The 23513-nt window shown below is 41.6% G+C and overlaps 1 protein-coding gene across 2 annotated transcripts in view; it reads left to right on the top strand.

The window, feature by feature from the left end:
- LOC106572718 (voltage-dependent L-type calcium channel subunit beta-4) overlaps window positions 1–22943 on the top strand; it is a 47131-nt gene extending 24188 nt beyond the window's left edge. The window contains exons 2-14 of one of the 2 annotated variants that reach the window (XM_045696370.1): window positions 14108–14227; window positions 15112–15234; window positions 15517–15638; window positions 15891–15940; window positions 16365–16384; window positions 17104–17184; window positions 18979–19037; window positions 19220–19320; window positions 19825–19976; window positions 20921–21016; window positions 21223–21393; window positions 21622–21677; window positions 22770–22943. In XM_045696370.1, coding sequence (XP_045552326.1) covers window positions 15604–15638; window positions 15891–15940; window positions 16365–16384; window positions 17104–17184; window positions 18979–19037; window positions 19220–19320; window positions 19825–19976; window positions 20921–21016; window positions 21223–21393; window positions 21622–21651 — 795 coding nt within the window. In that variant the 5' untranslated portion in view covers window positions 14108–14227; window positions 15112–15234; window positions 15517–15603 and the 3' untranslated portion in view covers window positions 21652–21677; window positions 22770–22943. Of the gene's footprint in view, window positions 1–14107; window positions 14228–15111; window positions 15235–15516; window positions 15639–15890; window positions 15941–16364; window positions 16385–17103; window positions 17185–18978; window positions 19038–19219; window positions 19321–19824; window positions 19977–20920; window positions 21017–21222; window positions 21394–21621; window positions 21678–22769 lie in introns of those variants that run through there. The other variant, XM_045696371.1, reaches the window with a different exon arrangement.
- The last annotated feature ends 570 nt before the right edge of the window (window positions 22944–23513 follow it).

Below are 23513 nucleotides of genomic sequence, written 5' to 3' on the forward strand. Positions count from 1 at the left end.
GCATCTCTATAGCTCCATGCATCACCTCTCTGTCAGGAGAATGGTGCAGCACTGGGCAGCCACACAGAAGCCTGCCCTGCTTTCTGTCTCTGTCTCTGTCTCTGTCTGTGTCTGTGTATGTGTCTCTGTAAGAGAGAGGATGCTGGAAGCTATAGAGGTAGGACCAGGCTGTCACCGTAGTAGAATTGTAAATTCAGCACTTTACCGATGAAGAATGGTGAACCACACAGCCAATTAGCAGAGCTATAAAGCAAATGTATCATGGCTGTTATAGACTATAGTCTTCATCTCTCAATTGGTCATTACTATATAACTGTTATTTTGCTACATAACACCTAGCCCTCTTTGTTTAGTTATGGAGGTTCTGTGCCTAATGAATGCAGTGGGCCAATCTGAAATGATTCCCTATTCCATAGATAATGCCCCTTATTTCCTATATAGGGCACTACTTTTAGTGCACTACAGTACAGTATGGAAGGTATGCACTTCATGAGGAATAAGGTTCCATGTTAGGCTAAGCCACTATTTGTTCCCCCATGAATATCAACCGCTCTCTGCTACTGGCGTTGGTTATCAACATAGACAGTTATCACATAGAGAGTTATCACATAGACAGTTATTAAATAGAAAGTTATCACATAGAGCGGTATCATATAGAAAGTTATCATATAGAGCGTTATCATAAAGACAGTTATCACATAGACAGTTATCACATAGAGAGTTATCACATAGAGTGTTATCACATAGAGAGTTATCACATAGAGAGTTATCACATAGACAGTTATCACATAGAGAGTTATCACATAGAGAGTTATCACATAGAGCATTATCACATAGACAGTTATCACATAGAGAGTTATCATATTGACAGTTATTACATAGTGTTTTCACATAGAGAGTTATCATATAGACAGTTATCACATAGAGAGTTATCACATCGAGATGTATCACACAGACAGTTATCATATAGAGAGTTATCACATAGAGCGTTATCATATAGAGATTTATCATATAGACAGTTATCACATAGAAAGTTATCACATAGAGCATTATCATATATAGAGAGTTATCATATAGACAGTTATCACATAGAGTGTTACCGCATGGACAGTTATCACATAGTTATTGCATCGAGATGTATCACATAGAGTTATCACACAGACAGTTATCATATAGAGAGTTATCACATTGAGATTTATCACATAGAGAGTTATCATCCAGACAGTTATCATATAGAGAGTTATCACATAGAGCGAAATCACATAGACAGTTATCACATAGGGGGTTATCACATAAAGAGTTATCATATAGAGAGTTATCACATAGAGTGTTATCACATAAACAGTTATCACATAGAGAGTTACCACATTGAGATGTATCACATAGAGAGTTATCACACAGACAGTTATCACATAGAGAGTTATCACATAGAGCGTTATCATATAGACAGTTATCACATAGAAAGTTATCACATACAGTGTTATCATATAGACAGTTATCAGATAGACAGTTATCACATAGAGATGTATCACATAGAGAGTTATCACATTGAGATTTATCATATAGACAGTTATCACATAGAAAGTTATGACATTGACATGTATCACATCGAGAGTTATCACACAGACCGTTATCATATAGAGAGTTATCACATAGAGCGATATCATATAGAGAGTTATCACATAGAGCGATATCATATAGAGAGTTATCATATGGACAGTTATCACATAGATCGTTATCATATAGAGAGTTATCATACAGACAGTTGTCACATAGACCATTATTGCGTGGACAGTTATCATGTAGAGAGTTATTGCATCGGGATGTATCACATAGAGTTATCACACAGACAGTTATCATATAGAGAGTTATCATATAGACAGTTATCACATAGAAGGTTATCACATAGAGTGTTATCGTATATGGAGAGTTACCATATAGACAGTTATCACATAGAGCGTTATCACATTCAGATGTATCACATAGAGAGTTATCACACACACAGATATCATATAGAGTGTAATCACATAGACAGTTATTACATATAAAGTTATCACATAGTGTTATCACATAGACAGTTATCACATAGAGAGTTATCACATTGACAGTTATCACATAGAGTGTTATCACATAGACAGCTATCACATAGAGCGTTATCGCATAGACAGTTATCACATAGAGAGTTATCACATTGACCGTTATTAAATAGAGTTATCACATAGAGAGTTATCATATAGAGAGATATCACATAGACTGTTACACATAGAGAGTTATCATATAGACAGTTATTATATACAGTGTTATCATATATACAGTTATTGCATAAGGAGTTATCATATTGCGAGTTATCACATAGACAGTTATCACATAGATAGTTATTATATAGACAGTTATTACATAGAGAGTTATCATATAGAGGCATCACATAGACTGTTATCATTTAGAGAGTTATCACATAGACAGTTATCATATAGAGAATTATCACAGACAGCTATAACATATAGAGTTATCACATCGAGTGTTATCACATAGACCGTTATCATATAGGGAGTTATCACATAGAGTGTTATCACATAGACAGCTATCACATAGAGCGTTATCGCATAGACAGTTATAACATAGAGAGTTATCACATTGAGATGTATCACATAGAGAGTTATCACATTGAGATCACATAGATAGTTATCACATAGACAGTTATCACATACAGAGTTATCATATGGACAGTTATTAAATAGAGTTTTCACATAGAGAGTTATCATATAGAGAGATATCACATAGACCGTTACACATAGAGAGTTATCATATAGACAGTTATTATATAGAGTGTTATCATATATACAGAGTTATTGCATAATGAGTTATCACATAGACAGTTATCACATAGATAGTTATTATATAGACAGTTATTACATAGAGAGTTATCATATAGAGAGGCATCACATCGACTGTTATCATTTAGAGAGTTACTAGAGAGTTATCATGTAGAGTGTTATCATATAGAGAGTTATCATATAGAGAATTATCACAGACAGCTATCACATATAGAGTTATCACATCGAGTGTTATCACATAGACCGTTATCATATAGGGAGTTATCACATAGAGCATTATCACATAGACAGTTGTCACATAGAGAGTTATCAGATAGAGAGTTATCATATAGTGTCACGTCCTGACCATGGTAAGCTGTTATTTTCTATGGTAGAGTAGGTCAGGGCATGACAGGGGGGTTTTCTATTTTTATTTTTTTTCTATGTTATGTTCTAGTTTTGTATCTCTATGTTGGGTTGTTCTAGTTTTTGTATTTCTATGTTGGGCTTTGTTTGAGATGATCTCCAATTAGAGGCAGCTGGGCATCGTTGTCTCTAATTGGAGGTCATATTTAAGTTGGTGTTTGTCCCACTTGGGTTTGTGGGAGATTGTAGTTTTGAGTAGTGTCTGTTTCACCTTTGCGTCACAGTTTGTTGTTTTTTTGTCATTCAAGTTTATTTATGTATTGCATAGTTTCACAGTATAAATAAAATGTGGAACAACACAAACGCTGCACTTTGGTCCGCTCCTCCTTACAACAGCCGTGACATATAGAGAGTTATCGCATAGAGTGTTATCATATAGAGAGTTCTCACATAGTGTTTCCACATGGAGAGTTATCACATAGAGTGCTATCACATAGACAGTTATCACATAGAGCGTTATCATATAGAGAGTTATGACATAGTGTGTTATCACAGAGACAGTTATCATGTAGTTATCACAGTGTTTTCACATAGGGAGTTATCATATAGAGTTATCACATTGAGTGTTATCACATAGACAGTTATCACATTGAGATTTATCACAGAGAGATCATATTGAGTTATCATATAGAGTTCATAGAGCGTTATTATATAGAGGAGGATGTGTTGTAAACAATGGGAATATGTGTAATGTAAAGGGAGGGGTTCTAAACACAGTTACAAGCGGGGGGGTCTGCATGTGTGAAATGGAGGGGAAGAGAGAGCAGGCAGCAGTAGAAGCATGTCCGACTCGAGCGCTACAGGACTAATTGGTAATAAGGTATTGTGTTGCTCTCTGTCTCTTTCCCTCTCTCTGCCTTTGTCCGTGACTCAGTCTGTGTGTCTGTCTCAGCGTCAGTCCACCTGTGTGTCTTTCCATCTGCTCTCTGTCTCCCCAATCTGGTACCTTTCTTCTAATCTAATGCTCCAATGCTCTTCTCCTCCTCACTCTCCACTCCTCTTGTACCTTGCCTTCTCTCCTCTCATTTGTGCTCAACCCTTCCTCATGTTTTCAACGCGCTCTACCTACCTCAGCAGAAAGTCTATTCTTGTTCACTCACTTTGTCAGCATCCCCCCCTCCCTCTCTTCCTCCCTCCTTTTGTCCCCACTCCCCTCCCCCCTCAGACATACAGGAACGTTCTGTCTTTCCATCTTACCTCCCTGGACTTTGTTGCTCCACTTTGTACTTTGCATGTTGCTATCTTGTTTCAGATACTTGTGGTTTATACTGAGTTTGGAAATTATGAAATAGTTTCAATTCAGTTAAAAGATATAGAATAGTACAACAACTAAAATAAAATTGTATTGGTCACATACGTGTGATTAGCAGATGTTATTGTGGGTGTAGAGAAATGCTTGTGCTTCTAGCTCCGACAGTGCAGTAATATCTAACAAGTAATATCTAACAATTACACAACATATACCCAATACACACAAATCTAGTAAAGGAATGGAATTAAGAATACAAAAATATACAGACAAGCAATGTCAGAGCGGCATAGAATAAGATACAGTAGGAGACAGTAAATAGATATAAGATGAGTAATGCAAGATATGTAGACATTATTAAAGTGACTAGTCCTCCATTTATTAAAGTGGCCAGTAATTTCAAGTCTATGTATATAGGAAGCAGCCTCTATGTGCTAGTGATGGCTATTTAACAGTCTGATGGCCTTGAGATAGAAGCTGTTTTTCAGTCTCTCTGTCTCAGCTTTGATGCACCTATATTGACCTCGCCTTTTGAATGATAGCGGGGTGAACAGGCAGTGGCTCGGGTGGTTGTTGTCCTTGATTAACGTTTTGGCCTTCCTGTGACATCGGGTGGTGTAGGTGTCCTGGAGGGCAGGTAGTTTGCCCCCAGTGGTGCGTTGGGCAGACCGCACCACCCTCTGGAGAGCCCTGCGGTTGCGGGCAGTGCAGTTTCCGTATCAAGCGGTGATACAGCCCGACAGGATGCTCTCGATTGTGCATCTGTAAAAGTTTGTCAAGGTTTAAGGTGTCAAGCCAAATTTACTCAGCCTCCTGAGGTTGAAGAGGCGCTGTTGCGCCTTCTTCGCCACACTGTCTGTATGGGTGGAAGCTTTCCACCTTCTCCACTGCGGTCCCGTCGATGTGAATAGGGGGGTGCTCCCTCTGCTGTTTCCTGAAGTCCACGATCATCTCCTTTGTTTTGTTGACGTTGAGTGAGAGATTATTTTCCTGGCACCACACTCCCAGAGCCCTCACCTCCTCCCTGTAGGCTGTCTCATCATTGTTGGTAATCAAGCCTACTACTGATGTGTCATCTGCACACTTTGATGATTGAGTTGGAGGCGTGCGTGGCCACGCAGTTATGGGTGAACAGCGAGACAGGAGGGGAGTGAGCCCGCAACGCACCCTTGTGGGGCCCCAGTGTTGAGGATCAGCGAAGCGGAGGTGTTGTTTACCACCTTCACCACCTGGGGGCGGGCGGTCAGGAAGTCCAGGATGCAGTTGCACAGGGCGGGGTTCAGTCCCAGGGCCTCGAGTTTAATGATGAGCTTGGAGGGTACTATGTAGGGTACTACTTTTATGACCAATCAACAAAAATGTGGGTTCAGAAAAAAATGTGAGCGGCTGAATGGAAATAGGCCATGAGTCTTTCTGAACTGTAATTTGGGGAAAGTGGTGTTATAACATGCTGTTACTGAGAGGCTGTCTCACTGACTGACTGCAATGTGTACAGCTCCACCTGCTGAGCAGACTATGTTACTACCTCGTGTTTATTTGTTGCTGTGTGAAAGAGAATAGGCTTTATTCTGTGAGGGTGTTAGTTAGTATACATGGAACCCAAAAGGTTCTACCTGTACCCAAGGTCTCTCTCTCTCTCTCTCTCTCTCTCTCTCTCTCTCTCTCTCTCTCTCTCTCTCTCTCTCTCTCTCTCTCTCTCTCTCGCTCTCTCTCTTGTCTCTCTGATGATGGTTCCACTATGTATTACTAGTAAGTTATATACAATGTAAATACTATGATGATGGTTCCACTATGTATTACTGTCAGTTATATACAATGTAAATACTATGATGATGGTTCCACTATGTATTACTGTCAGTTATATACAATGTAAATACTATGATGATGGTTCCACTATGTATTACTGTCAGTTATATACAATGTAAATACTATGATGATGGTTCCACTATGTATTACTGTCAGTTATATACAATGTAAATCCTATGATGATGGTTCCACTATGTATTACTGTCAGTTATATACAATGTAAATACTATGATGATGGTTCCACTATGTATTACTGTCAGTTATATACAATGTAAATCCTATGATGATGGTTCCACTATGTATTACTGCCAGTTATATACAATGTAAATACTATGATGATGGTTCCACTATGTATTACTGTCAGTTATATACAATGGAAATACTATAATGATGGTTCCACTATGTATTACTAGTAAGTTATATACAATGTAAATACTATGATGATGGTTCCACTATGTATTACTGTCAGTTATATACAATGTAAATACTATGATGATGGTTCCACTATGTATTACTGTCAGTTATATACAATGTAAATACTATGATGATGGTTCCACTATGTATTACTGTCAGTTATATACAATGTAAATACTATGATGATGGTTCCACTATGTATTACTGTCAGTTATATACAATGTAAATACTATAATGATGGTTCCACTATGTATTACTGTCAGTTATATACAATGTAAATACTATGATGATGGTTCCACTATGTATTACTGTCAGTTATATACAATGTAAATACTATGATGATGGTTCCACTATGTATTACTAGTAAGTTATATACAATGTAAATACTATGATGATGGTTCCACTATGTATTACTGTCAGTTATATACAATGTAAATACTATGATGATGGTTCCACTATGTATTACTGTCAGTTATATACAATGTAAATACTATAATGATGGTTCCACTATGTATTACTAGTAAGTTATATACAATGTAAATACTATGATGATGGTTCCACTATGTATTACTAGTAAGTTATATACAATGTAAATACTATGATGATGGTTCCACTATGTATTACTGTCAGTTATATACAATGTAAATACTATTATGATGGTTCCACTATGTATTACTGTCAGTTATATACAATGTAAATACTATGATGATGGTTCCACTATGTATTACTGTCAGTTATATACAATGTAAATACTATTATGATGGTTCCACTATGTATTACTGTAAGTTATATACAATGTAAATACTATGATGATGGTTCCACTATGTATTACTAGTAAGTTATATACAATGTAAATACTATGATGATGGTTCCACTATGTATTACTAGTAAGTTATATACAATGTAAATACTATGATGATGGTTCCACTATGTATTACTGTCAGTTATATGCAATGTAAATACTATGATGATGGTTCCACTATGTATTACTGTCAGTTATACAATGGAAATACTATAATGATGGTTCCACTATGTATTACTGTAAGTTATATACAATGTAAATACTATGATGATGGTTCCACTATGTATTACTGTCAGTTATATGCAATGTAAATACTATGATGATGGTTCCACTATGTATTACTGTCAGTTATACAATGGAAATACTATAATGATGGTTCCACTATGTATTACTGTAAGTTATATACAATGTAAATACTATGATGATGGTTCCACTATGTATTACTAGTAAGTTATATACAATGTAAATACTATGATGATGGTTCCACTATGTATTACTGTAAGTTATATACAATGTAAATACTATGATGATGGTTCCACTATGTATTACTGTCAGTTATATACAATGTAAATACTATGATGATGGTTCCACTATGTATTACTGTCAGTTATATACAATGTAAATACTATGATGATGGTTCCACTATGTATTACTAGTAAGTTATATACAATGTAAATACTATGATGATGGTTCCACTATGTATTACTGTCAGTTATATACAATGTAAATACTATTATGATGGTTCCACTATGTATTACTGTCAGTTATACAATGGAAATACTATAATGATGGTTCCACTATGTATTACTGTAAGTTATATACAATGTAAATACTATGATGATGGTTCCACTATGTATTATTAGTAAGTTATATACAATGTAAATACTATGATGATGGTTCCACTATGTATTACTGTCAGTTATATACAATGTAAATACTATGATGATGGTTCCACTATATATTACTAGTAAGTTATATACAATGTAAATACTTCAGGGAATTAATGGTCATGGGATGGCCCTCAGGCTATGGCAATTATATACATACAACCATATCTCTGAATGTCATCCCCTTCTAGGATCCGGTGTGTCTCCCAGTATTATATGACTGTATTGATCTGATCTCAGTGTTTTGTGGTTGGCAGCTAGGTCTTTTAGGTGATCTTTAAAAGCTCTGGTATTAGATACGGTGAATTTTGCAGTGATTGGTGTTAAAGGCTCATGTTTCTTCTGAGGGGAAGAAAAGGAATTAAATGTTTTGTGACTTGTGTCTGCACTGAAGGTAGCCTACAGTAGTCTTCAGAACAACACAGTGGCCCAAGCTTTGGATAATTGTTCAAATCGGAAAATGATCTAATTCAACTAGAGTTTGCGTGTTTGACAATAAAGAGTTTTCTGCAAAGCGAACCACAGGTTTTGTACTTCTAAGATTCACAGAGCGGAGAAGTGAAAATCGGAATATTCTAAGACACCAAGGTCGTGCCCCTCAGATAGCATATAAACACGGCATAAGCCATGATTTAAATATTTTTTTTAAATAACAGGATATTTGATTTAAAACTGCTACATTGATTAAACATGATTGATTATGTAGAAGTAGTGTTGGTCTCTAACATTATATTGATTAACTTCTTCTTTTCTGCATGAGCCATATCTCTATCTAGTGCTCAGTGTGGTCCTTTTGCACCAGAGTGGATTTGGTTAGTGGATAAAGGTCTCCTATTAGTATCCCATCTACACTATGTGACGTCATGTGTTTTGGTTACTGTGTTTTTCTGTATACATGTCCATGTGTCTTCTGTGCAGAACCTTTTCTTAAGGAACTCAGTCGGGGTCTCAAAGTACTGTTGAAAGTTAGAAAAGTGGAATACACCAGGTGCAATTTCTACATTTGGTACTGCATCAGCCATCATCAACTTATGTCAGTCACTGACAATCACTCAATTATCCCATGTCAACTGATATGTTTTAGATTGTTAGGTAAAGTAGTCTAGCCAGCTATCTAAGCCATGTAGTAATCGTCACCAAATTACTAACCGGGTACGAAGGGCATGTACCAAGGAGCCCTCACCTCCAGGGGGCCCTCATCACTCCAGGGGCCCCCCTATCCTTACCCTAACCCTAACTTAACTGTTTTCAATTTCAACTTCCATGGGATGACATCAGAGTTGGAACGTCCCAAGGATCCCATTTAGACTTTTCCATATATTGTTTAAGTCACTCTCACTCAGATATCATATGAACATTCCATAATGTGTAGAATTGCAGGAAATTCTGAAACGCTGCAAAATAAATTATCCCCGAAGGGGAGGGGCACTAAAATGTTTTGTCCGCAAGGTGGAAGGGGGGGCCCCCAAAAGTCTAGAGGCGCTTCGGCTCTATGTGTCACGGTTGTCGTAGGGTAAAGTGGACCAAGACGCAGCGGGGAAATGTGCACTCATCTTCTTTTATTAAATGGACAACACGTACACAAAAAAAAACACAACGACTAATAACAGGCCGGTAAGGCAACAAAGCTATACCCAGCACAATCTCCCACAAATACTAAAACAAACACATACCTATATATAGGACCCTCAATCAGAGGCAACTAGAAAACACCTGCCTCCAATTGAGAGTCCAATCCCCAATTAACTAAACATAGAAATACAAAGAACTAGACTAAACATAGAAATACATTAACATAGACCAGTGCCCAAAACCCGGAATAATAAATCAAACACCCTACTAAACACACAACCACCCCGAACCACATAAAACAAATACCCCCTGCCACGTCCTGACCAAACTACAATAACAAATAACCCCTTTACTGGTCAGGACGTGACACTATGGATATCAATAATTAATTAACTAAGCCTACAGGATGGCGTATAGATGAAGGGCATCACTGCAAGCAGAAAGACATGTGTAAAACACAACCATTTAGTGTATTAGTCATTCCCATCCGCAACACTACTAATCATTATTATAAGGCATTATAAAGTCTCATAGTTGCTTATTACCAGTTATAAAGCATTAACATACAATTATATATATATATATATATATATATATATATATATATATATATGTTAAAACTCAGTCTATTATGTATTGTTCCCATCCGCAGCACTATTAACCAAACTGAACTTTCTTGTTAATTCTGCTTTGTTTCTTCCTGTTGCGGAAGTACCTTTAGATCCATGCCCCTTCGGCTCGCTTTGATATTTAAATGATATGGATCGCTGGTTCCAGCCTGGTGTGTTTAGGATCGGAGGAGGGGGGGGGGGGGACACGGAGGGAGAGGGGAAAGAAGTGGAGTGGGGGTGAAAAAAGCTGTGCTCTGGATCGAGACTGGCAAAATGTTTTGGGAGAGGAGAAAGTGAGGGAAGGGTGGAGCGAGGCTACTGCTTGCCACTGTGCCGTTGTTATTGAGCTATATTTGGCAGTGGTGTGTGGGTGTGTATCAGTCTGGCATGAGGGGAGTCAGTCTTCCTCTCGTGTGTGTGTGGGTCAGCTGGGAATGAGAAGAGATGGGGGGATTGAAGGATGGTGACTGTGAGTGTACAGCATGTTGGGTTTCAGACTGACTGAGAAGGGGCCGAGGGGCAGATCTATTTTTACCCATGACAGGTTTAGCTGACAGTGAGCCAATACGATGAGGGAATCAATGTCTTCTACTATAGATGTGATGCTCTTCCCAGGTTTCTTTCAGAAAGTGTTGAGGTGTTTGAATAGCTTAACTTGATACCTACCCTGGTTATCCTGTTCATGTCTCCAAAGTTATGGCTGAGATAAGATAAGATAGTACTTTATTAATCCCCCTTAGCGGAAATGTTATTACACCAACCAATAGAAAACACAACAGTAAATACACAAGAAAACGGAACACGGAAAACGGACACACCATCTATGCACCGTCACACCATCTATGCACCGTCACACCATCTATGCACCATCACACCATCTATGCACCGTCACACCATCTATGCACCGTCACACCATCTATGCACCGTCACACCATCTATGCACTAGAGGTTGACCGATTATGATTTCTCAACGCCGATACTGATACCGTCTATTGGAGGACCAAAAAAAAGCCGATACCGATTAATCGGGCCGATTTTTATATATATATATATTTGTAATAATGACAATTACAACAATACTGAATGAACACTTATTTTAACTTAATATAACACATCAATAAAATCAATTTAGTCTCAAATAAATAATAATACATGTTCAATTTGGTTTAAATAATGCAAAAACAAAGTGTTGGAGAAGAAAGTAAAAGTCAATATGTGCCATGTAAAAAAGCTAACGTTTAAGTTCCTTGCTCAGAACATATGAAAGCTGGTGGTTCCTTTTAACATGAGTCTTCAATATTCCCAGGTAAGAAGTTTTAGGTTGTAGTTATTATAGCACTGTTTCTCTCTATACCATTTGTATTTCATATACCTTTAACTATTGGATGATCTAATAGGTACTTTAGTATTGCCAGCCTAATCTCGGGAGTTGATAGGCTTGAAGTCATAAACATCGCAATGCTTGAAGCACAGCGAAGAGCTGCTGGCAAATGCAGGAAAGTGCTGTTTGAATGAATGCTTATGAGCCTGCTGCTGCCTACCACCGCTCAGTCAGACTGCTCTATCAAATCATAGACTTAATTATAATATAATAACACACAGAAATATGAGCCGTAGGTCATTAATATGGTCAAATCCGGAAACGATCATTTTGAAAACTAAATGTTTATTCTTTCAGTGAAATAGGGAACCGTTCCGTATTTTATCTAACGGGTGGTATCCCTAAGTGTAAATATTGCTGTTACATTGCACAACCTTCAACGTTATGTCACAATTATGTACAATTCTGGCAAATTAATGACGGTCTTTGTTAGGAAGAAATGGTCTTCACACAGTTCGCTACGAGCCAGGCAGCCCAAACTGCTGCATATACCCTGACTCTGCTTGCACAGAACACAAGAGAAGTGACACAATTTCCCTAGTTAAAGGAAATTCATGTTAGCAGGCAATATTAACTAAATACGCAGGTTTAAAAATATATACATGTGTATTGATTTTAAGAAAGGCATTGATTTTATGGTTAGGTACACATTGGTGCAACGACAGTGCTTTTTTGCGAATGCGCTTGTTAAATCATCACCCGTTTGGCGAAGTAGACTGTGATTCCATGATAAATTAACAGGCACTGCATCGATTATATGCAACGCAGGACAAGCTAGATAAACTAGTAATATCATCCACCATGTGTAGTTAACTAGTGATTTTGTTAAGATTTATTGTTTTTTATAAGATAAGTTTAATGCTGGCTGGCACCTTACCTTGGCTCCTTGCTGCACTCGCATAACAGGTAGTCAGCCTGCCACGCAGTCTCCTCGTGGAGTGCAATGTAATCGGCCATAATTGGTGTCCAAAAATGCCGATTACCGATTGTTATGAAAACTTGAAATCGGCCATGCCGATTAATCGGTCGACCTCTACTATGCACCATCACACCATCTACGCACCATCTAAAAGCAGCACATTGTGTGGTGACTGACTGTTGGTGGGTGATATGAACCTGATAATACTGTTTAGATGGGAAGTTAAAGCATGGTGTGGCAGCATCTCACTGAATATGCTGCAAGGTTTGCCTTGGTTCACTTCAGTAAATAAACAGGGGAACCTTAGTAGATGTACTGTATGATGTTGCAGTCTTCACCTCACACACACGCTCCTCAGACACGACTGCATTGGAAAGCACTACAGGAACTGAGCATGAACTGGAACTGGCAGTCGTAGCTACGCAGGTCACATGGGGCCGGGGCAAGGCCAGACAGGTCACATGGGGCCGGGGCAAGGCCAGACAGGTCACATGGGGCCGGGGCAAGGCCAGACAGGTCACATGGGGCCAGGGCAAGGCCAGACAGGTCACATGGGGCCAGGGAAAGGCCAGACAGGTCACATGGGGCCAGGGAAAGGCCAGACAGGTCACATGGGGCCAGGGCAAGGCCAGACAGGTCACATGGGGCCAGGGCAAGGCCAGACAGGTCACATGGGGCCAGGGAAAGGCCAGACAGGTCACATGGGGCCAGGGAAAGGCCAGACAGGTCACATGGGGCCAGGGAAAGGCCAGACAGGTCACATGGGGCCAGGGCAAGGCCAGACAGGTCACATGGGGCCAGGGAAAGGCCAGACAGGTCACATGGGGCCAGGGAAAGGCCAGACAGGTCACATGGGGCCAGGGAAAGGCCAGACAGGTCACATGGGGCCAGGGCAAGGCCAGACAGGTCACATGGGGCCAGGGCAAGGCCAGACAGGTCACATGGGGCCAGGGAAAGGCCAGACAGGTCACATGGGGCCAGGGAAAGGCCAGACAGGTCACATGGGGCCAGGCCAGACAGGTTATCAAATCTCAACTCAGTGACGCAATGGGCTACTTTTAGAGCTTGGAATTGGCCTTAGTAGGTGTTTTTAGATCAAGTAGCAAGTTATTTTGACTGATATCATCTTGGTTGATAATTTGAAAACATGGAGTCTTTGCAGAATTTCTTTGTAAACCTTCTGTTCTTTCTCTCTCGCTCTCTCTCTCTCTCTCTCTCTCTCTCTAGGGTTCAGCTGATTCCTACACTAGTAGACCCTCAGATTCCGACGTGTCCCTGGAGGACGACCCGGAGGCGTCTCGGCTTGAAGCCGAGCGCCAGGCCCAGCTGCAGTTGGAGAGAGCCAAGGTAGGTAACCTGGCTTCTAACCCCTAGTCAGTTGGAGAGAGCCAACACGCTACAAATTTAAAGGCAATGTTCCCGTGTTCGCGGAGACTGCATTCACAGTAAACGCTACATACAGTATCTCAGCTCAATCTGGATTTTACGTTTACGTTTAAATCGCACTACAGTGCTGATCATAAGCACTATGAATTTAATCGCGCCCTCAGTCAGGAATAAGTCTGGTTTGAAGTCGAGTGCCAGGTACAACTGCAGCTGAGAGAGAGAGCCAAAGAAGGCAACCTCTCCTTCACCCGATAGTCAGGCCTAGAGAGCCAGGGTTAGTAGAGTCAGGAGTTTAGTTAGTTAATTAGCTTGAAGCCAAGCGCCAGACCCAACTGCAGCTGGAGAGAGCCACGGTAAGAGTCAGTAGTTTAGGTATACAGGAGTTTAATCAGGCCAAACTGGAGAGAGCTAAGGTGAGCAACACTTCTTCAACCTCTTTTCTCCCTTGCAACTATTCCTCAGGTCGAACAGATGTAGGATCTTAATTTGAGCCAGTTTACTACAGCAGGAAAATAATCCTGCAGCAACAGGAACTGTGAATTATTATGTGGATTATAATGAGTGTTGGACAGTTTAAATGGGAAATTACTAACTTTTGAAGCCTTTTAAAACCTTGAATACACTACAAGTTTGCGCCGGACAATTCTCCGCAACAAAAGAGTGATCAAATTAAGATCCCACATCTGTAAATGTGAACGCGTTCTCAGGCAATTTACCTGGTAAAATAAAGGTTGAACATAAAAATAAAGCAGTGTTTAGTCAGGTCCAGAGAGCCAAAGAGAGACAGGTCAGGTCACTGCATCCTTTCGTAAACACTGTTTTATGTATCTCTCTGTCCTCCCCAGTCAAAACCCGTAGCATTTGCAGTGAAGACCAACGTGAGTTACTGTGGGGCTCTAGATGCGGACTGTCCTGTCCAAGGTGCTGCTATCAACTTTGAAAGCAAAGACTTTCTACACATAAAAGAGGTGAGAGGAGTTCAGTAGGCGTCATTATCAACAATCACTATCACATCATCACCATCGCCACTAGAGTGACATTTCTTTAGTTGTTACAGTTATCTTAAACAGTAGCTATTGTAACCCAGTCCTTACACATTCACAATATGTATGGCCATGACAACCACAGGCATCTCTATCACGGCGGTTAATAAGAATTTGCCACATTAACCACTGCTGCCATATTGTTGAAACAGCAGTGACAACAGTTTCATTTTGACTTGACTGGAATCCATTTTTGTCTCTTTGCAGAAATACAGCAATGACTGGTGGATTGGTCGGCTGGTGAAGGAAGGGGCAGACATAACCTTCATTCCCAGCCCGGTGAAACTGGAGGCCATGCGGATCAAACAGGAACAGAAACAGGCCCAGAGGTCAGGGTTCATCGTCTCTCCCTGCTACATCCAGAGTCTCTTTCTCAGTAGTCTTTCCTCTATTCCTTGTGTCGTCTTCTACAATACTCTCCCTGCCTCCTCAAAACTTCAACAAAGGACTTGTAAACGATTCCTTGAGTATCAAAAGGAAGCAAGGGGAGGATTCAAGGAGATGATTTAAGGAGAGGTAAGGTACTTGTATAGTCCTTGAATCCTCGTCTTGCTCATCGGCACCATGTTGTTGTCCTACAGGAAAGCGGCGAACTCATCGTCGGGCTGGAGATCCACACCACCTAGTGCAGGTGAGTGACTGCTGTTGGGTGACTGACCTCCTCCTTCTCCCTCATACCAGAATCAATTGCTTTTCATTATGTAGCAAAGCATGTTTATCCATAATCAATCAATCAATCGCATTTATTCTGTAGAGCTCTTTTTTACATCAGCAGTAGTCACAAAGTGCTTTACAGACAGACAGCCTAAAACGCAGAGCAATCAACCAAATGCACAGCATCCAGAGTTGAGGTCAACTCCATTTCAATTGAGTCAATTCAAGAAGGATGCTGAAGATCTGATTCCAACCCTGACAGTGTTTTACTGGATGAATACGAAAGGGTCTGGAAGGGTGCTACAGGATATCCTGTCTTCAGACACTACACCATCTGCCCTCCATAGTTAGACTTCCATATTAGCTTTCATGCTAAATGTGTTTTCTCTTGTTTTTACAAGCCAAGCAGAAGCAAAAGCAGGTATGTTTGTAATGCAGATTATTCTACTATGTATCAGAGCTAGAATTAAGAATAGCTGTGTCATAAAATACTCTTTACTCCGAACTGTTTTGCTCTTACTTGATGACACTGGTAGATTCTAATCTCAATGACTGGAGGGTTGCGCTTAGGGCCCAGAGTTATCCCTAACTACATGACCTGACCAGGGCCTTACTAAAAACGTAGTGAAACTCAGGGTTCTAGTTATGCTCCAAAGTGTGTGTTGGCTTGTTCCAAGCCCAGTGTGTGTTGGCCTGTTTCAAGCCCAGTGTGTGTTGGCCCGTTTCAAGCCCAGTGTGTGTTGGCTTGTTCCAAGCCCAGTGTGTGTTGGCCCGTTCCAAGCCCAGTGTGTGTTGGCCCATCCCAAGCCCAGTGTGTGTTGGCCCGTTCCAAGCCCAGTGTGTGTTGGCTTGTTCCAAGCCCAGTGTGTGTTGGCCCGTTTCAAGCCCAGTGTGTGTTGGCTTGTTCCAAGCCCAGTGTGTGTTGGCCCGTTTCAAGCCCTGTGTGTGTTTTCCCGTTCCAAGCCCAGTGTGTGTTGGCCCGTCCCAAGCCCAGTGTGTGTTGGCCCGTTCCAAGAGCAGTGTGTGTTGGCCCGTTCCAAGCCCAATGTGTGTTGGCCCGTCCCAAGCCCTGTGTGTGTTTTCCCGTTTCAAGCCCAGTGTGTGTTGGCCCGTTTCAAGCCCAGTGTGTCTCCCCTGCAGACAGAGCATCTCCCACCCTATGATGTTGTTCCTTCCATGAGGCCGGTGGTGTTGGTGGGGCCCTCACTGAAAGGCTATGAGGTGAGAGGCTGGTCGATACGCACCCACACACGCACCACACCTTCCTTGGCCCATTAAGCTTGGGCCAAGCCCATAGATTTTTTATTGAATTGAATTTAACTAGGCAAGTCAGTTAAGAACAAATTCTTATTTACAATGACAGCCTACACTGGCCAAACCCGGACGACGCTGGGCCAATTGTGCGCCGCCCTATGGGACTCCCAATCACGGCCAGTTGTGATACAGCCTGGATTCGAACCAGGGTGTCTGTAGTGACACCTCAAGCATTGAGATGCAGTGCCTTAGACCGCTGCGCCACTCAGGAGCCAAAATGACACTACATTATGATACAGTAAGAATATGTACTGCCCAGTCACAATCCCAGCCTGATGGACATGCACAATACATAGAGTAGATGATGTGTAGGTTATGTCAGGAATGGGATATAAGACGATACTGTCATCAATGTGACTGTATTGAGCTTCTTAGCCCAACAAACAAATCTGCACAACGATAAGGCTTATAATTTAATCAAATCTCTCCATGCTTCAACATTTTCTCTCTCTCTTCTGTGTGGATGCAGACTGAGAGACAAGCAGTTTGTTTTGTGTGTCTATGAAATATTTATGCATTTCTCTGGTGAAATGTGTTTTGTGGATGATCCAGAGGCATACATCAGCCTCTCTCTGACTCTCTTACTCTCTCTTTCTCTCTCACTCTCACTCTCTCCCAGAGACAGTAGGGGAGTAGAAGCAGGAGGAGTGCTTGGTTGTGTCCCCTATTTCACAAGACATTCATTTTCCATCCTTTCTAAGCTCCACTTCCACAGACAGTCAGACTAACATCTCTCTCTAAGCTCCACAGACAGTCAGACTAACATGTCTCTCTAAGCTCCACAGACAGTCAGACTAACATGTCTCTCTAAGCTCCACAGACAGTCAGACTAACATGTCTCTCTAAGATCCACAGACAGTCAGACTAACATGTCTCTCTAAGCTCCACAGACAGTCAGACTAACATGTCTCTCTAAGATCCACAGACAGTCAGACTAACATGTCTCTCTAAGCTCCACAGACAGTCAGACTAACATGTCTCTCTAAGCTCCACAGACAGTCAGACTAACATGTCTCTCTAAGCTCCACAGACAGTCAGACTAACATGTCTCTCTAAGCTCCACAGACAGTCAGACTAACATGTCTTTCTAAGCTCCACAGACAGTCAGACTAACATGTCTCTCTAAGCTTCACTTCCACAGCCAGTCAGACTAACATGTCTCTCTAAGCTCCACAGACAGTCAGACTAACATGTCTCTCTAAGCTCCACAGACAGTCAGACTAACATGTCTTTCTAAGCTCCACAGACAGTCAGACTAACATGTCTCTCTAAGCTCCACAGACAGTCAGACTAACATCTCTCTCTAAGCTCCACTTCCACAGACAGTCAGACTAACATGTCTGCAGATGAAAAGGAAGGAACACTCAGATCCATGTTTTCTACGTCCTAATGGTCACAAAAACAGGCCACACACAAAGTTATGTCCTTATTTAATACACTATACAGATTTGTGTTCCTTCACTTTCTAAGTATTTCAGAGAGGGAGGAAGCGAGGGAGACAGGTGGAGACAGGGAGAGGAGAAGCTAGAGAGAGAGAGGGGGGCGGGTGACAGGGAGGGGGGAGACAGGGAGTGGGGGAGACAGGGAGAGACATTGAGACAGAGAGAGAGACAGAGAGAGAGAGAGAGAGAAAGATTCATATTCAGGGGTCAGTGTTCTCTCTGTTCCTAACCAATCATCACACTCCCCTCTGTCTCCCAGGTAACAGACATGATGCAGAAGGCCCTGTTTGACTTCCTGAAACACAGGTTTGATGGAAGGTGGGTACAGCCAGAACCACTATGGAATAAGTGTTACAACTGTTTTGTAAAAATCCTTTATGATTTTGAATGCAGTGTATCCGTTTGTCTGGATGGAATTGTATTCTTATATTGTCAACAAAAAAAACATCTATCCATCCATCCATCCATCTATCCATCTATCTAACTATCTATGTTTTTAGAATCTCTATCACGCGGGTGACTGCTGATCTGTCATTGGCCAAAAGGTCTGTATTGAACAAAAAGGCTATCATGGAGAGGTCCAACACACGCTCCAGTCTTGGTAAGTACAGGAGGACTTGTCCTGCAGCCCTCATCATCTTTAATGTAGACATTTGTTTGTTTTTCATCTTCATTTAGGGTGTGTAATAACCCTCTGTCAGTCCTGAGTACATGGTTTAGACTGCTATGTTGATAGATGTACTACAGATGTAGAATCTTAATTTGATCACACTGTTGCAGAACTTTCGGGCAATAAGGAAATGTAAAACTTGTAGTGTATTTGAGATTTAAAAAGGCTTCTGAAGTTTGTAATTTCCACTTTGATATTTCAGGCTTGATTTTCCCTTATGAAAAATTCATCCACCCCTAGAAAAATGGCCATAAATTATAATCCACATAATAATTCACATTTCCTGTTGCTTTAGGATTATTTTCCTGCTGAAGCAAACTGTCTCGAATTAAGTTCCATCATCTGTATATCACTCAGGACAGATTACACTTTCTCTGTACTCAGCCCTCTCTCTCTCTCTCTCTCTCTCTGTCTCTCTGTGTGTTGGGGTGGTAGCTGAGGTCCAGAGTGAGATTGAGAGGATTTTTGAGCTGGCTAAGACTCTACAGCTCGTAGTTCTGGACGCAGACACTATCAACCACCCAGCACAGCTCCTCAAAACATCCCTGGCTCCTATCATAATTTACGTTAAGGTGTCCTCTCCAAAGGTAAGGACTGATCCACTACCAGCACACAGTCAGTCAGCCAGTCCGCCAGTTAGTCAGTCAGCAAGCCAGCCAGTCAGCCAGTTAGTCAGCCAGTTAGTCAGCCAGTTAGTCAGTCAGCCAGTTAGTCAGTCAACGAGCCAGCCAGTCAGCCAGTTAGTCAGCCAGTCAGCCAGTTAGTCAGTCAGCCAGTTAGTCAGTCAGCGAGCCTGCCAGTCAGCCAGTTAGTCAGCCAGCCAGGCAGTCAATCATTCAGCCAGTCAGTCAGCCAACCAGTCAGTCAGGGCAGTCAGTCATTCAGCCAGTCATTCAGCCAGTCAGTCAGCCAACCAGTAAGTCAGTCAGTCAGGGCAGTCAGTCAGCCAGTTAGTCAGCCAGCCAGCCAGCCAGTCAGTCAGTCAGTCAGTCAGCCAGCCAGTTAGTCAGTCAGTGAGCCAGCCAGTCAGCTAGTTAGTCAGCCAGCCATTCAGCCAGTCACTCAGTCAGTCATTCAGCCAGCCAGTTAGTCAGCCAGCCAGTCAGCCAGTTATCCAGCCAGTCATTCAGCCAGGCAGTTAGTAAGCCAGCCAGTCAGTCATTAAGCCAGCCAGTTAATCAGCCAGCCTGCCAGCCAGCCAGTCATTCAGCCAGCCAGTCAGTCAGTCAGTCAATCAGTTAGTCATTCAGCCAGCCAGCCAGTTAGTCAGCCAGTCAGTCAGTCAGTCAGTTAGTCATTCAGCCAGCCAGCCAGTTAGTCAGTCAGTCAGTCAGTCAGTCAGTCAGTCAGTCAGTCAGTCAGTCAGTCAGTCAGTCAGTCAGTCAGTCAGCCAGCCAGCCAGCCAGCCATATAGTCAGTCAGCCAGCCAGTCAGTCATTCAGCCAGCCAGTCAGTCATTCAGCTGGCCAGTTAGTCAGTCAGCCAGCCAGCAAGTCAGCCAGCAAGTTCATTATTTTCTCTTCTCTCCCAGGTTCTTCAGAGGCTCATTAAATCTCGGGGGAAATCTCAAAGTAAACACCTCAATGTACAGATGATGGCAGGGGACAAACTAGCCCAGTGTCCAGCCGTATGTAATGAAAATAATACTAATACTTTTATTTCCATTGTACAACAATCTATGTTACTCTGTCTGTCCACCATAATGGTAAGCTTACACTCGTCTGATAGGGGTGTTAACAGCATTCCCTTGAGGCTTTCCATTTAGATACAAGACAGTAGTTGTAATTTGAATTGCGTTTTTGACATTGTGTTAACATCTATCTCATCTCTCAGGAGATGTTTGATGTGATCCTGGATGAGAACCAGCTGGAGGATGCATGTGAACACCTGGCAGAGTACCTGGACATCTACTGGCGCGCCACTCACCTGCCCTGCTCTGCCCCCCTCAACCCCCTATTGGACCAGAGCGTGGTCACCCCGCCCTCCGCTAACTCCAGCCAACAGGTGAGCTCCTCTCAGCGTGGTGTATGATGACCAATAGTTCCAGGTTGTGTTATTTGCCGTTGTGCTGTGCATCTTATTAATGCGCTTCCTGAGATTGTCAATTGTGCAGAGCGACTGTAACGGGGAAAAAATAAGTAGTTGAACGCCACCAAATAATCTGTTCCTGGACCTGTGGTCCTACTGCTGCTAGCTATTCTCTCATTCATCCTTATCTTTCTGTGTTTGCAGTTCTCCGAGACTCAAGAGTTAATAGAATGATCACTCCCTAGCTACCACAGGTCTGGGTGAGTAGGACCTCCTCACTATCCCTCCCTAACCCTTTTCTCTGTTCTATTCTACTCTATTTGATTCTATAAGGAACAGCCACTGCTGTGGGTCAGATGTAAGGGGTCAGAATTTAGAGGTCACCGGGGGTCACTGGGGGACCAGGCAAGGAATTCCTGTCTGGATAGGCACCATCTCCACAGGCCAGCCCCTCTCTATCCAGGAGAGAGGGAAGGAGGGCAACAGGGGGACAGGGCAGCTTGTATCTGAGAGAGAGAGAACAAGAGAGAGAGAGAGAGAGAGAGAGAGAGGAGCATGACAAGGAAGAGGAGGAGGAAAAGAAGAACACCCCCTAACAAAGACGGACCCCCACCTCCACACTGCCCCCTGCTGGAGAGTCCTCCCAGAGTGCCCTGAGTGCTCCCACAGCAGCGTGATGCATCTCAGTCACTGCAAGCGGACCGCCATCTTGTCCTAGACAAAACACTGTTGCCCCTTACACCCCCACCCTAACCCTCCCTGCTAGCAGCACTCAAAACCACATAGCGGTACCACCCAAACAGTTACACTACTGTTCAAAAGTTTGGGGTCACTGAGAAATGTCCTTGTTTTTGAAAGAAAAGCAATGGGCATCTGTACGCCTATGTAGATATTCCATAAAAAAATCTGCCGTTTCCAGCTACTGTAGTCATTTACAACATTAACAATGTCTACACTGTATTTCTGATCATTTTGATGTTATTCTAATGGACAAAAAAAATTGCTTTTCTTTTGAAAACAAGGACATTTCTAAATGACCCAAAACTTTTGAACAGTAGTGTAGGTACAACCCAAACTGTCCCCCAGACGCAGATGGGTTGGTGCAGTTAACATGGTGAAACAACAAGTGTAATGTAATGCTTATTAGTGACTGTAGCGTAGTGTGGCATAGGTCACAGTGTCTTCCGTCACTACAATTTTCTGTAAGTCAGGATTTAAAGATTTGACTGAGTATTTGCTGGAATTAGGGCCCACTGGGCAGTAGCAGAGTGGTCACCACTGTATTCACATGTGTTCAGGCACCTGGGCTGGTATACACTATGTAATGACCTTACCTTTCTCTTTCTTTATAGATGTGGTAAAGAGATCAATCCAACTCGACCAAAATTCCATGTCAACGCCATTCAGAATCTCCTCATTGCCCTCCATAAAAATGTGCCTACATTTAGGCTATTGTTTATATGTGTATTTGACACTATTTTGGAGTGAAAATCGGATTAAAATGCTTGTATGGATGTCAACCCCAATACAGGTTCATGTCATCATCACCAATCAACTGATTTACACTTAAAAACGGCTTCAAGTACCACCACTGATTTCTATATGCTAGCTACGCTACCAGCTTATACGAACAGAAGTTAGCATTTAACAGACTTTTTTATAATCACGAAAAGGACTATTTCTAAATATTATGCAGCGAAAACAGTAGCAACCACATTGTGGGCCTGTTAGAACACAAAGATCTTGACAGATTTGAAAAATATCCACTTTGTATAATCTGATTTTTGGAATGTGTGCCAGTGACGGCATCCTTGTTGTTTTCCCCGCGGTCTGTAGTTATTATATAGTGACACAGATGAATCAAACATGTATGAATCAGAGTACATCAAAGCACATTATCAAAGCACAAACTTGCACATTGTCATCTACAACTCTTATGTATATTTATCATGTATCAACAGAATGGATCTACAGAAGATCAGAGTAGTTTTGCCATTGAATCCACCAATCAGATCGCAGACAGGGACCGAGATAGGAGGAGTCAGATCAGACACTTTTGCTTGTCTGCCTGAAATGTATATATACATTTTTTTTTT

This window comes from Salmo salar, chromosome ssa15 (genome assembly GCF_905237065.1).
Source record: "Salmo salar chromosome ssa15, Ssal_v3.1, whole genome shotgun sequence".
Lineage (NCBI taxonomy): Eukaryota > Metazoa > Chordata > Actinopteri > Salmoniformes > Salmonidae > Salmo > Salmo salar.